Source organism: Varroa jacobsoni, unplaced genomic scaffold (assembly GCF_002532875.2).
Source record: "Varroa jacobsoni isolate VJ856 unplaced genomic scaffold, vjacob_1.0 contig00012, whole genome shotgun sequence".
NCBI lineage: Eukaryota > Metazoa > Arthropoda > Arachnida > Mesostigmata > Varroidae > Varroa > Varroa jacobsoni.
The window spans coordinates 206,001-224,471 of NW_019214396.1; the positions used below are offsets into that span (position 1 = coordinate 206,001).

The 18,471-nt window shown below is 42.6% G+C and overlaps 1 protein-coding gene across 6 annotated transcripts in view; it reads right to left on the reverse strand.

The window, feature by feature from the left end:
• LOC111270591 (cAMP-dependent protein kinase type II regulatory subunit) overlaps nucleotides 1–18,471 on the reverse strand; it is a 90,939-nt gene that overhangs the window by 37,512 nt on the left and 34,956 nt on the right. For all 6 annotated transcript variants that reach the window (XM_022850887.2, XM_022850886.2, XM_022850883.2 and 3 more), the window contains one exon: nucleotides 3,663–3,876. In XM_022850887.2, coding sequence (XP_022706622.1) covers nucleotides 3,663–3,876 — 214 coding nt within the window. The remainder of the gene's footprint in view (nucleotides 1–3,662; nucleotides 3,877–18,471) is intronic.

The following is an 18,471-nucleotide window of genomic DNA, read 5'->3' on the forward strand; positions in this document are numbered from 1 at the left end:
AGCAGGGGCACTGCCCTGGGCGAGAGGGTCTGAAGGTTACTAGGGGAGATCGAAAGAGGCAGAAAGGCCGAGAAGCAGTTGCTGTGGCAATGTGATGCGGTGACAATAGCAGCAAGAGGATAGTGACAAGAATGGACGGGCTGTTGGGGCTTTAGAAAACAGGCCATACAGGCATGAGACCGGGTGGGAAAAACGATAAGGGCCAACTTGTAGGAAAGAGAACGAAGAAAGTACAATGGATAGAAGGAGGCACGAGACAAAAAAAGCGAAGGACGTTGCAGCGTCCGTACTCTCAAGGGGTACAAGCGGTTGGAGAAACTACGGTTATAGGGGCACAGCCGTCCTGTTGACGGTCGGAGGAACGCAACGGAAGGAAGTTCAAAGGCCTCTTTCTTTCCAAGGAAAAGGTAGACGCAATAGAGGAGATCTGGGAACAACTCTAAAAGCTTTTCTTGGCTTTGTTTTCTTTCATCGCGAGAGATTGCGAAGCAGCGTCGTATACACACTACACTTATAGTGGAGCAGCAGCTCCCTTGTATCGGAGTGGCGGCCATGCCACTGTGTTTAAGCTCATAAAAGAACAGCAGCGGCAGCAGCTGCAAAGACAGTACTAGCCAGAGCTTTTAGGGTCTCTTTTGCAGCGTTTTGCTGGTTTCCTAGCTTAGATTATGTTAATGGCAATGATGAGCTGATTATAGTGCGAGAGAGTGGACAGGTCGAAACGTTAGATTACAGACGACGTCTATGGTGGCCGCTTTCCCTTTACTCGGCATTAGCTCAAACCTCATAACAACGAGCAGATACTAGGCAAAAACTCTATTTACGTGTGCGTTCACGCCTCCAGCGCAACCCACTTCCGTAACACACACATAGTTATTTTAGTGGTTGAGGCAAAACAAAAGTGACAAGTACCCCGTAGTAATTTCATTTTTTTGCTAGAGAAAAAAGCGCATGAACGGGAATAACGGGAACCGTACTTTTCCCGATGTTGCGTACCATCGGATACGTTTGACAACTAATTCTAATTACTTCTACGAAGTTTTAATGTGTGATGCTGTATTCGGAACATGTCCATGTTGCACGGCCTTAAAATTAATACTCTAATTATATTACTGTTGTTTTGTTAAACTATAGTCTAAGGCCCCAAATGTGAGGAGGGCTCCATCCGAGACGTATACTCCCCCTTTAAACATGGGAGAATCGTGAAACAGCTGGGCGTACAAGGGTTTTTCCTATGTACATTTAGCTTATTAACAAATTAGAGATACACGCGTATTTAACCATAGAACTAACATGCATTAATATGAACAGTAGAAACTTCGATGTCCAATTACAGATCATGGCCAAGGCTGTGCATTACCAAAACATTTGATCCCTATTTTGGAACGGTGTTGCCGACCTTACAACAACTACTGCACATAGATATAGGTCAAGATCAATGGACATCTTCGCAAATAAATCTTTCATGTTAGTTGAAAACATCTGTATAGTGAATGACATGTCCATAGGGCCTTCGTGGCTCACTCTAGCCTAAACTGGGTCGATACGAAAATACAAAAACAAACGATACTCAGGCCAAATTCTTCCTTACCCCTTTTTGTCCTCGTAACCTTGTTGATACTTGTTTTAATAAATTACTTCGACTAGGTGTGCTTGTACAAAAGTTTTTTTTCTACACAAAACCTGCTCAATTTATACTTTTGTATGTTTGCACTGTTGCGTTCGTTACGTTTTCAAAAACATTTAAGTCGATTACAGTTGCGTACAAAACCTTAAAATGTCTTTCCGAATAATCGTAGCCGTATGATCATACTAAATCAGAAAACATAACGGAATTTAAATAGAGTATAATTGTTATGCCTGATTGAAAGCGGTAAGTTATAGTGTCAGTATCGTTCTCTCAGTTCGTAATTATTTGTTCGACAAACATGATACATCAAGTACGGTTCCGATGGCATCTATCCTGCGCCTGCCATGTATAAAATCGTAGAGAGTTGATAAAGATTCTACGATTGTGTAAAGACACCTCAACTGAGTGTCTTAGGTACCACAAATGTCGATTCTTATGCAGCATTCGTATTGAGCACGTCCAAACAGATTAGAGTTTTAGAAAATTAGGTCCTTTAAATGAAAGCGATTTTGCCTCTGCCGTGGCCAATGCGATCAAACGTATGTCAAGGCTCTTGGTTCACTCGTCGTGGCGTTGACTTAAGCTATAGAGAATACTTAACTTGAAATAAAATTTGACCTCATTCAAATCCCTGTACCTATAGTAGAGACTTAAGCGTCCCTCGAGCTGAAACGTACGCGACGCCAAACGACAAGGTAAACGAACAGCTGCAAGCCTAAACCTACGGCATTGCACTTCATACGTACGATCGCTGTCCGACGCGAAACAGAACTCACGCGGGTAGAGTAAATGTCAACCTTAGGTGGACTTTCGCCGGCACATGTCGATAGGTATTCTGCGACATAACATGCAGTACGCTCCATCATATTTGAAATTGCAGGAAATGTTAGCTTAAAAGAGCCGGGATTTCATACGAAATGAGAAGGAACATATTGTAAATTCACGAACGATTGCCGCCAGGACACAAGTCGTCTCCGCCCTCTGGCATTGCTCGCACTATTCAAGAAGCGGCCGAGATTCTTACCTCTCCAACGATCCTTTGCCTATTTCTATCGTGGCAGCGAACATAATCCACGACAAATTATAACGACTTTCTGGGGAAAATGAGATTCGACCTCTCACTGTATTTCTTAAATAATGTTCAACATAGAGAGAGAAAGCCTGATTTTGTTTCTTCTGACAGCGTTCAGTCAAGAGTACATTTCGTAAATTTCTGTTCGACGGACGGATTACCAGACGTGGATGTCGATGGTCCGCGGATTTGGGGTCGGAGACGTATGCGTGCAACGCAAAAAGTGGATTGATGAAACGATGCGCCCAAAAAGCGCGTTCTGGAGTAGACACTAGAAGGTACGCCCTTGTGCCTCCGACGGACGGCGAAGTCGCTGCTAAGACGCAGAAGAACAGAAATGATTTGGATGCAGAATACGATCGTTTGCCTACCGCTCAAACGGCCCACAGCTACGACCGCCTGAATATATATGGCTGCCACACCACGGAAAAGGAGCAATACAAATTACTATAATTTAAAATGCTTCTGTATCGAGTGGCAACACAACAGAGCAAAAGTTCCTAAAACAGCAAAAAGTGCGTAAACACCTTGAAGTATTAAACATATAATTGGTATTCATTGTTATTGCTTGTATCCACTGATTGAATTTAAGTCTAAGTTCATCCGCGCGCAAAGCAGCCACTGTATGCAAGAAATACGGTCAGAACTCTCTCACGTCGTATATATACGATCAAGTTACAATGCGATTTTTCCACTTATCAATTGCAAGATCCGGAGCACGCCCAACAGGGCATCGTTCTGCCTCCTTTGCAACTAAATATATCTCACCGAAATCCGGTCTCTACTAATCCTTCCGATATAAGGATCTTCATATATCAAGTTTTTTGTGATGTAAAGCTAGCCGAATCCTTTTTATGCGTTCGACATGTCTTCATCGATAACGCTTGAACGCAAGCAAAATTAATCGAATCCGTGTATACATAGTACAGCAGCAAACCAAGTGCTTATTTGATTACTGACCCTGTGTCCATCGTCGTCCTCATCTTCGGCGGGATCGTAGTGTTCAGCGAAGACACTCTTCCTTCGATTGTACCTCGTGGGCGGCGGGGGTTCGGGTTCGTCTTCATCGCTGTAGATGGCTTCGTCGTTGTCGACGGAAGCGCCGCCTTCGCCGCCTGGGCCGCCCCCACCATTGTTCGAAACTGACATTGCCGTACGCTGCTCGTGGAGATTACTGTGAGACAGAAAATAGATAAAGAATACGTTTTGCAAGAAATGAGTTAACAGTCATTAGATTGGTACATCATGGAATTAGATGGATTGCTAAATCCGACAATCCTAGCCGTGCACAAAAACACATGTAGAACATGCGTTATTTATGACATGAGCAGAGCAAATAGGTCAATCTGCCGCACCTAAAATACTCAATATTTAGTAGTTCTTCATAAGGAGCGAAGTTCCTACAATCCCGACGACAAAAGCAATTGACAACAACCATCCTTTAAGACCAGATTAATAACAATAATTTTTAAGTTATTACCATCCATATCTCTGCTGCGACGTCATATAAATAACGATATGCCTGTACCGCGAGCAAGTTGCCGCTGAAGTGCTGAATCAGCAAAAACCCACTTCGATACGTAACAACAATTTTTCCAGCGCATAATCCTCACGGCTAAATCGGGTCTACATAAATAAAGATTATAAATATAGAATAGGTTTTATCTTTTACTATTCAGCTCGCTGAACACTTATAGGTAAGCGAATCAACAGAATGTATAGAGTTTGCATCACTTAAACCATAGGCGACCAATTTTTTCTAGATATATGTTCTTGGCTCCACTGTGCGGTGTACTGCCAGCTATATATGCGATATATAGCATCTCTGTTACAATGCATTTGTCTATTTATCTTAAGAACTTCTGCCGATATAAGTTCGAAATTAGGCGTAAGCACAGCTGCTCCTGTGCCAAGAGCCGGCCGCCTGAAGCGATGCCTGATTAAAAAAAAGGCAGTAGCGAACCTAGCACCCGAAGCATTCATCTTTCACACTTGGTTGAGTAAAGGGAATAGATCGACAAGGGATATTTGCTATGCCTGTGATCGAGTTTATCCATAATAAGGTTTGTCAATAGGGCTACTGACAAAATGTACCTCGTCCTGAGTTATGCAGAAAAAGAATTATACCTTTTCCTAAAAAGATTTATTACAACTAACATTTTCTTAAAGAATTCGTATGTATAAGAACATTGTTGTACGCCTTTTTACTTATCGCACAAATATTTATCAACCTGTACACGTATAGGGGCACAATCAAGTATTTGTGATCCTCATTCATTAAGTACGTTATTGGATATACTCACAGAAAAATTTACTCCCAACCAAAAAAAAGAATACCCATTCCATATGACTTAAGCTGCCTGCCCCTAGAATATAGTATTATTATATGGCATAGCATTGCCCTGATGAGCATCACGTACCGTTGGTGTTTGCACCTCATTTCAAAGTGCACAAACGACGGTAAGCAAAGCTATTTTCTTATATTCTGTCGGCAATTACTACTATGACTTTGTACATTTCTAAAGCACGCTGAATTTCTCAGGACCATTATACCTCTCTGACATCGGTAATGTCCTGATCTAAAGTAACGTTTTAGATTTTATGTCTAGCATTCCATCAGACGGCTGGCTCCTAGTACGTAACAAGCATCCCCACGCTTGGAGACAACCCTGCGCATCTCGTGTCCCTAAGATTAGCAGGCAAATATGTTACCCGCTGAAATATGACGGGGATTAATGTTTTTGTATAAAACGTCTCATCTGTCCTTTCCTCGTGCGTATCTCTGCCGCGGTACGCGCTGTGTGCTTGATCTCTTTGCACCATTTGTTTGCATCACACATTTGCCGTCACTTAGCCATTGGCCCGAACGACAAGTGAAAGCATCAGAATCGACTGCTATAAGCAGTACTTGTAATTCATTACATACGAATCTGTGTTGGCTACGAAATACATCGAGACATGTTGCCCTATACGTACCTGTGTCGCTCTTAATCTCAGCAACGGGTAAAGACAGTTAAGAACCTTGTGTTTAGTGAGACAGATTGAGTCTGTCTTAATATTGTATCATATATATATCGTATACCGGGACGAATGCTACCGAGCTGAGCGGCGTCAAGGGATGGACGGAAAAACAAGCAGACAGTTAGAACGCATGTCTACATAAAAACTCCCTAGGTACAAATCGATTATGCTGCAACTGGGTAGCCTACAGACACGGTGAGTACTAAACGTTTGGCCCGACTTGACCTGGTGTGGCTTGACTAGGACGTTTGTCCTTCGTCCTAAAAGTGGCGGCGCACACGTTACGTCGAACACCTTGACGACTTACGAGGCGCACACACGTCAAAAGCGACAGAACCAATTCGAGACCTATCTTCGCCTTCCACTGGCAACACAGGCACGGGTGCTGTTGCCAATGCCAATGCAAACAGTAAGGACATTTGCCAAGAGAAGGCCACCGCTTCCCCACATATATACTATAGGTGGCTAAGGTAGAGAAGAATACGACTTGATTAGCATAGAACACTCTTGAAGGGCATCGCTCCTACTGGTTCAGCTGGAAAAAATAACAGCATCGAATGAGCGAATCGCCGCCGTAAAGCCGACATACATAGATTTAATCACCTATATTATTCTGTAAGATGTGTTTACAGAACATTGTAAATCTGCTAACATTTTTTTTATTTATATTTTATTATAACTGTATTAGGTTGACTGTATTTAATAGCCGGTTGCTGTGAGTCAATGACACAGGGATTAAGGACAACGAAAACACATCTTTGGAAGTATGACGTTGAACTGAAAGAGTCGTTGACGAGAGTCGCTTCCATTTCCAGCTGCCTTCAGAGGCCGGAGACAAAAACAGTGAGCAATGTCTTTGGACGCGGAGCTGATCTTTTCTTCGCTAGGGTCTGAAAAAGTATATTATCTATCGTTATCGTTTTGTGGCCGCCAAAAAAAACAAAAGGACATCTCTAATAGATCGACGGCGTGTGTCGTGTAGGCTTGGGCAATACTGTTCCAGTTTCAAACTTTCCAATGCTGACACGACGATTCGAGAGCATGTATATGTGTATATATATACACGTAGACATATATGCGTGTGTGTGGCGATTCAAAACAAGACCCCCGCTTCGTAACCATTCCGATGGAGACGTAACTGAACGGACGCGTACCCCCCCCCGCCTCCCCCCGTGTTTCAGCAGCCAAATTACTATTCCTTGTCGCGATCGCATGCTCGTTCCTATGGAAGTCCTATTTTTGATGTTCATATTGGCGTTGGCCAGCGGCGTCATATGTAATGACCATCTGTGACTCTCGTTTGTTGCTGCTCATACGTTTTGACCAGCGAGACAGGACGCCTCGTTCTGTTTCCTTGTCTAGAAGAAAAGTTATTGCGAGCGCTTGTAAATACAACTACTCGAACATTGTCGGACATAGCCAATGGGGACCTGATATAATCACTCGTTTATAAACAGATCCGCCCCAGGGTTAGATATAGGCTATAGATGGTCAAATAAGTGGATACAGTATTAGTACGCTAATATGTCCATTGGCAATTACCATGCATAAATTTTTAACAGCATGACAATAGTGAACCAAATATACGAAAAAGCGGGTCGCATAAGGAAACAAGCGCGGGTAGTGGAAATTTTCGATAACCCAATCAAGAGATATCTTCAAGAGATATCTCTTAGATAACGATGGCATCTGATTATTTGTCTTTGCACAGTTCTGCATAGGCGAAATTGAATCAACTAGATACTTTTCGAGTGGCCGCGCAACGTATACTGTTTGTAGGGACAGCTTCGATTCTCGTGGCGCTATTTAGAATTTAACAGATGCTCTAAAAGACAAATATAATAGCCGAGTTATTGTTATTATCGACTATAAGGGGAAGACGTAAATGTAACGATATAAGGAACAATTAAACAGGAAACGCTGAGCTGCTGTTGGATATGACACCAGCCTCTGCCCACTGGTTCCAAACTTAAATAGTAATACTATATTCCTGAGACGAGTTGTTAGGTCGTTCACGACCGAAGAGCCACCGCCCGTAATTCAATTATCGTCCGTGCTCTGAAAATATTTGTGCATTTAGTCGCCTGTCATTTATCCACTCGCACGAAGGGAAGGATCATCTGGAAAACAGCATTACAGCCACTTAATCGCGTTCCTATTCAGATACTGTCATGCTTTGTCACCGTCTAAGCTGTCGCTCTGAAATCTATTGTCGTCATAGAGTTCGCTGCACGCGTCTGAACGCAGACGGCTACCGCCTTAATGCTGGCGCTCCAGGTCATTGCAACTGACGGTCAAAGGCGGCGTCGCCTCAGACGCCGCCGGTCCTAGCTTATCTCTCTATCTCTTCTCCTGTCATTCCTCTGTCGCTCCGTTTGTCTGGCATCGGGTCGTCATCGGCCTGTCCGACCGCGCCTTCTCGTGTTCGTCTAAACGTATTCCTCTATTACTGTCCTAAGCATTGCCATCTGAGCAGTCGTCTCAGCTGAGTAGAACGATACTAACGCCCTGCTAAACGTCAGCAGACAACGAACAAGCAGATAGATTCAGATAAACGATACGACTTTTATAGGGGATGTGCATTATCGGCAGCTGATCATTATTATGTAAACAAAGATTCCGTATACGTGCAAAGCGCGGTCGCGGAAGCAATGCCACGAACGTCGACTTGCGCCGAGCCCGGAGGCGTCTGTTGCCATCTATGCTATTATATAACATAGCCGGCCACACCGTGATCGCTAAGATTCTTACGAATATCTACGTCGTTCGAAATAAACGAGTAAGCTAGCTTTGTTTGTCTTCCGCTAAGCCCTTTTGTGCTGAGCTAGCGTACAATGAAGCGACGGAAGATGAGATACAAGTGGTTGTTCTTCATCAATCGGTAAAAGAAGGGGCTAACTTGTCGATTACCATAACAATACGCATGGGTAGAGATGTCGCTGTAAAGATCTTCCGCAGCAGCCAACAACACCAGAGACAACGACTAGCACGCATTGAAAGTCGACGTGTTTGTTGCTATCTATCTTCGTCACCCAATTCGATAACGTTTATTTACTAATGTACCAGCATTGGTTCTATATATGCGTACACAGTGTACTGCGAACACTACATTGACACAAGGCAGATGGAAGCATCGCGACACAAAAAGAGAAAAATATAGGAGATGGATTAGCGTGAAAAGCAACAAAACGCTAGGAAATTATTACTAGTTGGCTAGTCAATAACCTAAATCACCGCCTTCAGTGATCAAAGACATGATAGGCAATCTTATGAGAAGGACGTACACGAGAGCTGTTAACGTTCAATTCATACTACGTATATACGTAACATTACAGAGAATTTCCTGTTGCCTCTTTTTCATAGAGACTATTTTGGTTACACTTTTCGTTTAACATCAAAGATACTTTTACTTGCTTTTTATGTAGTCTAAACTGACTTTGTATTACTACTGTATATATATATATATGAGACAGGCTCGTCGACCAGACATACCCGTTGAAGCCTCCACATCCTTATCAGGACCTTTCCTTAGGCCAAACAAACGGCGCTTTTCTACGACCGTTAGACAGAGAAGCCACAATAAGGAAAAACTCTTGCCGCTCAATAGAGCCTTTTGGAGTAGATAGGACTTGACAGTTCGATTCATCTACCCTGTAATAATAATTGTGACTGGATGAATTAACACCCAACAAAATGCACCGAAATGTTCTTTTAATAGATTACATGTTATGTCCTAAGCTCTATAAACACTACTCCACTAGCCGCAACGTAGGTGAACATCTTTTCTATCCGGAGACTATATATATGTGTATGCAATCCCTAACTCAAGCCTTTGATTTATTTTTTTCATCACCATCGTCATCATCACAGATATATCATGTATCTGAGATTAATTCAACTGATTCGGCGCTTTGGTGCAACAAAAACTACAATGATATATGAACAGAAACAAGTGTTTGCTCTGATTCAATTTGTTCCTCATTCAACACGTCCTTCTGCCATTTGCCATTTGCCAAACGCCTGCACGGGGCAGTTCCCTGTGCTGACAATTCAGTCTTTTAAGACGCCCTGCAATCCATTGTAGGACAAGGAATAATCTACAATTAGAGCTTCAGTAGAAACGGCGCTAGCTTTGTTCTTAATGGGCTTTCGGTTTATTTTAGGTTCAAGCGGCGTTGAGTTGACGCTGCCGCTGACCTACTGGCGCAACACTGAGCAGGCGCGCGCGTCCAGGAACTATGTTGGCCTACATAGGGACGACGGGTTCTGTTGATGAATAAACGATTTGGCATAGGTCTGCATAATTCGAGCCATAATGCGTTTTTGAAGAGTTTTAGCGTTCATTGGTATCGATAACATTCAGTAAGCTAGACTTAGTCGCCGACTAAAGGATGCATTTCCTAATAGTCTTCACATATTGAAATGTATATTAGACGTTCTAAGCCACTCGTGTTTGAAATGAGGGGTCTTTAAAACCGAGTTAGGAAACCCTACTGGTAGAATTCTGATGAACACAACACAAGCATCACTATTTCTCGATATAATCGAAGGTCTACAAAAATAAACCTATTCACTTCAGTCACAAACCAATCACTACAGCAACTCAGAAGAATGTGTTCTTATTATTATGCTCCCATTTGGACAGTCTGATTAGTCAATCTAATGTAGAGTTAATAATCCTATAGATTGCAATGGAGACTCTTCCACCTCAATTAGTAACTCTGCTGCTTGCGCATCGCAGCAATTCGTAGTCATAGACGGGGCGAACCACAAGACTAGTTGACAGTTGGAAGGTCTTCGCATGCTCTTTTTTTTTAAATTTCAGTTTTACTATATTTTGTTTTTTTTTTGTAATAAATACAAGACAGAATGACGTTCTTCAAACTGTGAGAGAACATTTGTCTCGCCTCGCACAACATGTCTCGGTTCTAGCCGCCCGACAGCGGTAATACTGAAATAATAGTAATAATAAAGAAGGCAGTAAAGCACTTAAATGTGCCTATCCTCAATTGAGCCTATCGACACTTGTTTACCTCCCACGGGTGATCGATCCGAAACTTCGTGAACGTTCGTGTTAGGTCAGATTCAGCTGCAATTGCATCTGAAAATATCTAGATTAACGTGACTATGAAACGAGTTTTTAGACGTACGTTAGCCCCGAGTCCCAATCAATAGATACTCACTTGGCGAACATGTAATCTACTGTGGTAAAAAGTGGGCACGAGCACAACTTGTTGTGGGACAGTGACGTGGCGGGAGTACGAATATGATATAAATCTCAGCAATTACAGATACGCCCCCCAGTCTGCAGCGCATCGGTAAAACTGGCCACGAACTCTCCACCGACGCCTATCGGTTTTTAACCATCGAAATCGAATGCTTACGTAATCTTTTGTCGACGCGTCTGCCGCTCTAGATTCATTACTGTGAATAGATAGCTTGTTCGATGCCCGTCTCGACAACAGGCTTCCTGCTGCCATACATTTATCGTTGAATCGTTATGTGGTCGCTAGAAGGCAACAGACAGCAAAGAACCAGTAGCGGTATAAATGCATTCTAATCAGTTAACTCTGGCCGAGTGGCGCCGTCGTCGCCGCATTCCGCTAACTCGGCTGATGTTAGTTTTATGTCGATTGTTTATACGATCGCTACGCTCAAGACTTTATAAACAGATGTATGTATGTGATATACGGACGCATCACTAGGGCTTTAATATTAGATTCGTGCGGTTCCTTGATTTTTATTGTCTAGTTAATTTTGTAAAGCTTTCGATTCAACGAATATTATGCTCAAGCTCTCACTCTATAGCTTTGTAAGACTGGGATGCTAAAATATACAGAGCCCACCGCATAACCTCAAATATGTCTGTTAGGAATAGACTGTACTCGAAATTGATCCTCTTGGTAAAGGACTCGCTCATTAAGGCCATCTCATAGCGAATGAATGTATGTCTTTTGGGACCGGACGTGCAACCTTCTAGTTAAATATATCGACGATAAAAAGGGCCAGCAATGATTGGAGGGGGACGACTGTTTAAAGTCTTTAAACAGAGGTATCATTTTTCTTGGTCACCGTATTGTGATACAGTTGACTTTTGCCTTCGAATGTGTGATATCTCCCTTTACGCTCCATCGGATTACGTTACAGTCCGAACAACCGAGTTAGTTGCCCGCCGTATGTAGGCATTAGGGCTTGGATTAGATGATCAATAAGCTGAAAAAATCAAGAATACCACATTTTCGTTTCTAGTAGCCCGTCGGGAATTTCGCTTCTCACTAATACTTTTTTTTTTTTTTTTTTTTACTAAAAATTTACTCTTTTACCATGAATGCTGTACTAGCCTTGAAATAACATACTCGATAGCACTATGCTAAAAAAAATCATCGAGGGTCCATTATCTCATCTCGTTGCCGATACATATTGTTACTTATCATCATTGTCATATGTTTTTTTTCTATACAAAAACGCTAAAAAGTAACGTCTCGCCTTTTCTACTATAAAACAAATTACATTTGCCATCGTCTTTATCATGTAGCTTTATAAAATTACCAATGTTCTAACCTTCCAATTGTCTCACAAATATTTCTATCAATTCATTGTTGTCATCAATTGTTCATTTCGCCTTAATACGGAGCGTACACATGGTTGCTACATTAACGGCTAGCTAATCGATTACTTTTTCTTCTACAAACTCCGACATGCTTTGTAAAGAAAATGTCGCGCCCTTACTAATGTCCTACTCTGTACCAGTGTACCAAGTAAAAGAATCTGATCACCATTAATGTTTGTTGGTCTTGTTTTATTGTTCCACTCAATGAACAAGACCAAGAAAGTATAGGCTTCCGTTCAAATTAAATTAATATCCTGATCCGCCTACGTTTATTAATTTTCGCTGTTATAGGTAGAATAGTTGCATTTAGAAGCGGTCTCGTATACCATAGTCCCTCTAGGTGTTCTGATCAGTAACGTTGATTTGGTGTCAGCATACCAGCCACTTAGTACACGACCCGCAGGATTTCATAGTGGTGGCAAGTACAATGCTACTTGGAAACAGCTCACTCGGTTTCTAATTAGATGTTCTAGCTGCCATGTTGCTGAGTGTTGAGTCAGGACTTTCATCGGCGAAACTACTGTTCAAACACATTGGGACCAGCAAACGGTGCCAAGCACATAATACAAACTGCAGGTAGAGGACGAAACACAGGAACACGCGTTGTAGGTACATTGGATCCGTCTGTGTTAACGCGTGCTGGCCCGTCTTCCACAAACGTAAAGAACGACGACGTACGCACTGTAGGCAGTCGACGCTGATTACCTTGTCGGATCTGTCGACTCCTGTAAACATTCACAGCAAGATCCATAACACGCCTGGGTTGAGCCTTTGGCAAGGCCTACAGAACCTCACCGAAGCTTAAGAGCCTCGGATCTAAGCAGGTCGAAATCGAAAAAAATAGATACGTGCCCCAAGCAAATTCGGGACGATAAAATGCCTCGGAAATCAGAGATCGACTGGCCATGCCCGTTTACTTTTGATAATGGATCTGCTCAATGCTACTAATGCCACTTATTTATTCAGCAATTGCTTATTAAACCGATGCGCGTGCTTCACCTCATTCTCGACTTCTAAGTCGTTGGAACTGATAACTGGGAGCGACTAGGTCAAGGAGTACGGAAAGAGGCAGTCCGGGGCTATCGAAGAGTGGATCGCTGTCAGTAACTCTTGTTAGTCGGTCCTCTCCTCGATAAAACTTTATATACAGTGCAATTTTTGTTAGAAGTCAGAAAAATCGACACGGGCCGGCAAAGAAGTCTAGGACAGCCTTGAGCCTTGTCCCGGCATAGAAGTGAATAAGGAACACCTAGAGTTTCACGATAACTTCACTAATCTATTGAGTCAAATAACTCTATGAACAGATCTAGAATCGGCTTTATCTATGCATTGTGTGTGCTGCATACTAATACCTATGTTGAATTCTTTGCCCAAAAAAGAGCGCAAGGTATTTGATTGTGGGTTGTTATCACTGCAAATAGCAAAGCCAATATAAAATAACTAGTAAAGACAGTATCTATCGGTCGTCTAGGAGAATCCTCAAATATTTATCACTATCCTCAGGTAGTCTCCGTCGGGTTAACGAGTGTGTAGAAACCGAGATAACTTGCCAAGTATGAGAAAAGTGTCGCTTAGGGTGTAGCTAGCTATTTGATGACGCGTTAGAGGCAGCCAACTTGGCAGTCACTTACCGAATAGGTTAGGCAATAGTTTGTAACCGCATAGACATACGTATTATGACCACTTAAAAAACCTGCGGGTTTGCCCCGTTCCGTAGGTTGTGAAAGTGAATCAATGAAAGTACATATGTGGCAGTTACCGAAAAAAAAAATACATTTGTAGGTGTGAAATTATTACATGATAGTTTAATTATATCGGTCAACTAAGAGTACGTGTTGGAAGTGACAGGCGGAAATTGAAAAATATTTAATTTGTTACGCGTGCTCTTGGAAGCTGTGACATATATGTTTGCTCGCATAGAACTCTTTTACAACAACCATATAATGAACAATTAGTAGGCATTAAACTACGGATGTGTATTAAGTCCCAGAGCAATGTAACAGCTGTTATATACCAATTCTCTAATACTTCAATATGGAGAAGCGCGAGAGAGCCATCATTAGAAAGCAACATCGTTCAGCTCTTTATAGAAAATAATAGGGTCCTACGATTACTTTCAGCCCTATCACATCATATGAACAGGGGTTGTTAAAATGAAAAGATTTATTTGTGCATAGGTCGTGTTCAGGCGTAAAAATCGCGTACTTAAAAAAGCGTATAAACGAAAACGCGAAACTTTGTATCTAGCGCCTGCAGATATACGTATAAGCCGTTGGGGTCCTTAATATTAGCCTTGAATGGCATGTAATTTAGTGAAACATACAACCACATGGGGTCATAGTCAGATCTGATAGTGAGAAAAAGGTACGTATTAGCTTTTGTGAGACAATGCTCACCCGAGGGCCAAATCTGTACCTAAAATTGCTCACTACACCGGCCGCGTTTCAGAAGCGGCCGGTGCAAAAATACAAAATACTGAACAGAACTTTAAGAGTACGCTAACCTTTTTCGTATACGAAAAGACTGCGAATACTGGCATAAGAATGATGCTATTTTATATTTGCAAGAAAATCGAATGATTTCATTGAAGAATAAACACCTCAAAGGGAGTACGCACGACCAGTTCTACCTTTTTATTAGCTCAGAATCGTTTACCGAATAACAGTAATAGTTACAATCGTATTAATAACGAGTTCCCGTTGTTGATAATGATGAAAGCACACGAAAAAAACTATTGCTGATGCACCAACTCAATAACTGATCAGGTTTCTATATTGACTGGCTAATTCAACTCTAAACCTATGCATTGCTGCTTGTAGACGAATAGATAAAATAAAATTTCGTTAACCACAATAAAATTAAATCAAGCCCCGCTGGTACGGCTGAATCAGTGTAGCGACCGTAGCTCCTAAACTGACGTAAGGGCGCTAATAAACGTTTTCCTTTTTTAGGTAAGCAAAGCTTATACATCAGCAGGGTGTGCGGGTCTCATTTGCCAACGACCTTTATTTGGCAAGGAGACTAGCCGAGATTACGTCCTTTTTATTTTGTCACCTCGGACTTCAGTCAAATTGTCTCGTTCAATGCCCACACCCCTTACCTTCTCCCATCCCTCGTTTTAGTAAAGCTCCCGGTTGACGCATTTCCGTTTGCCAGTGCTTTCCGGCCGTTTCATGGCTCAGTAAGCACTATTGTGGACTCCGGTTGTTACAATACACTATTGGTGAACTTTGCATAAAATAGCTAGCCGGCAAGCGCATCACCCTGTCTTGCCTGACTCAAGCTTTGTGACTCCGGGCAAATGGTAGATAGGGTTGAAGGATACGAAATTGCCTGCTGCAGAAGACTTGACCTCCTTCCTCCAAAGGAAGAGTCTGCGTATTGCGCGACAGTCGCAGCCGAGCTCTTGAGCAGTCCGGCGGCTGCTTTCCGCTTCGAGTTGCTGTTGGCTTGTAGTTGTAGCAGGCTACTATGGCTGTAGCTTGTAGCGTTCATGTAGCTTATCCAATACCCATTTCGCGCGACGTGTTTAATTTGTACTTATCAATCAACAACGATGCCATGGCTTTATCGAAGGGATGGATAGCAGCGGACGGAGCTAAAACTGCGGACTTCGACAGGGCATAATCGGTCGGGTCCAGTTCTTACATCACACGCTAATAGAACTCCATGAAACGGTCATCTAATAGCAACCGGTCTTCTTTTGCTGCCAATACGGTAGATTTTTGTTTCGTAAAATAGTTTTGCCGGCGACGGTCTATTTTGGTCATCTTAACGCTTTGATTCGTTGAGCGGTACCTTGTCGGAGCTCGCATCACTAACGGATGAACGGTGATATCATTTTGGCAGTAAATATTTAGAAGGGTGCATGTAGTCTTCACAAGCAGACGAAAGCAGAATACGTTTCTTAGGGAAAGGCCGAATAACACTTCAGTCGCGATCAAGGACAGTGGTACTAATAGATTCCAATTTCTACTTCAAGCGTAACGATTGCTATTACGAAAACTGCACACTATGAAACCTTCAAACCGGCTGTTGTTTTACAAGCAAATCTCTTAGAAAACTCAATGCAACTCAATGATACAGTGATAATGATGATGGGCTGAATTGCGTCCGTATTTATTTTGCTATCCTTTTTGTCCTGCACAGAAACAACTTCACCATTCAAAACTAGGCTGAAACTAGCATCAGTTATTTTCAAAGTAACTCCAAATAAATGGCCTATTTCTAAACATATCGTAACGGCTCCTTTTGTTGTGTATACTGCATTCTCTGTTGTTATTTTTCTGTTGTTTTTCCGAAGAGACTAGGCATGAAAGACAAAACAGCTCCCTTTCCCGGAAGTCCTCGGGACAAACTTTTATAATCTAATTGCTCAGGTTGCTGATATTTCGAAAGCAAGTTACAACAAAGTTAAGACTTGTTCTTTTCTGCTCTGGTCTCGCTTCTATCCGTATGCCTCGTTTACAGACAATTGCTCTTTTTCTTCCATTCTACGACGTTGGTGCGATTACGGACGAAACACTTTTCCTTTATTCTTTTCCTATGCTCCTCTTCTACTCCTTGCATCCGCTGTGCCTCGCTCTTTTTAAAGCGGCCTTGTGTTCTAGGCAAGCGAGGGCGATGGCAACGCCTCACCCAACCATCCCATGAATGTGCAACAGGAAAAACCAGCGCGCTCTGGTGGCTCTGAGAAAGTATCTAGCTGCTCGACTCAGTAGGTCCCGCTGTCTGTCACCGAATCGGCGCCTTTCGCAGTTCTCTTTTCCTGGAAAATCAGCTCACGACCAGATCCAGAAAATGAACTCGATTTGCCGATCCAAATCCGCCGTGTCGTTCGGGATCGCCGCCCTGAACGTGGCGTTCGAATCTATAACGAGTATGGTTGCCACCATCGTCAATAGCGCGCGACGTCGAAGATCTTACCCCCCACCCCAGCTGTAACCGCAACAGTCAAGTCAGTGGTCAAGCGGTACCTGGTGTTTGAGTCACTGTGAAATGGAATCGACGACGGTGTAATGTTCCGTGCGCGAGCCGCTGTGAAAGTACAAAACCATAAAGGGCCCATGGAAAACCGCTCATCTATATTTAGGGAAAAAAGCTACCCGAACAGAATAGTTTAGATATGGCGGCCATACATTATCGTCACAAAGATCGCTTCCTACGAGATAATGTATTATTGTTATTATGTTACAAAACATCATTGAGAAAACGATGAAACTAGGGTCATAATGCACGGCGTATTGTGCTATAGCAGAACTATCTGGACGTAACTATCTAGAAAATAAAAACAGGAGAAACGACAATGCTTTTTACTCGTTCATAATACGCTGTAGCATTTGATCTTCATTCACTCAAAATATATTTGAGCTATTTGCATTTGGTATTATTTGCTTTTTTCTCTCGGGACTGACTAGACCAAGCGACAGTTCGCTTGTGCACAGGATCTCTAGTGCTACTCAGACCAAACCGCTGCTCAGACCATCTACAACATCGTAACGTTGTTCGGGGCAAATCTGCTGTCAGCCTTTATCTTATAGCCACAAAATACTACTAGTACAACTAGATATTTCTAAAACAAACAACGTTAGATGCCGCATAGGTTAGGTCAGAGGATGGCATTCTCCAGCCACCGTGTCTGAGAACGGTAAGCCATCGACTAACAAGCAGCGTCGTAACAGCAACAACAATAGCAGGGCAAGTCCGGCCGCGGGTCCTACTTCAGTTTCCGATCTATCTTCTTAGGCGCTGGCGTACTTCAGTGTCATATTATTCTTGGCTTCACCTGGCATCCTTTGCAAAGCTAGATTCGGCGAGTTACTAACTAACAGCAGTGCATATACTACAGGCACTGTTGTCACCACTACAGGTACGATGGTGGCCGTCGCTATATACTTCTGAACCATGATTTGCTTCCTTACACACTACCAAGTTTCATCTGGGATCAATCCTTCACATGTGTTACTGCAGCGTTCTGTCCGCAGAGCATTCAATGAACTGACGGCGGGCCAGTATTTCCAGGGGGACTAAGTATACAAGAGTTCTATTGATATAGGGCATGGATTTCCGTGAAAGCAGGAAAAATATATTCTGTGAACTCTAAACATATCCGTAGAGGACGCAATACGCAGTCCTTTA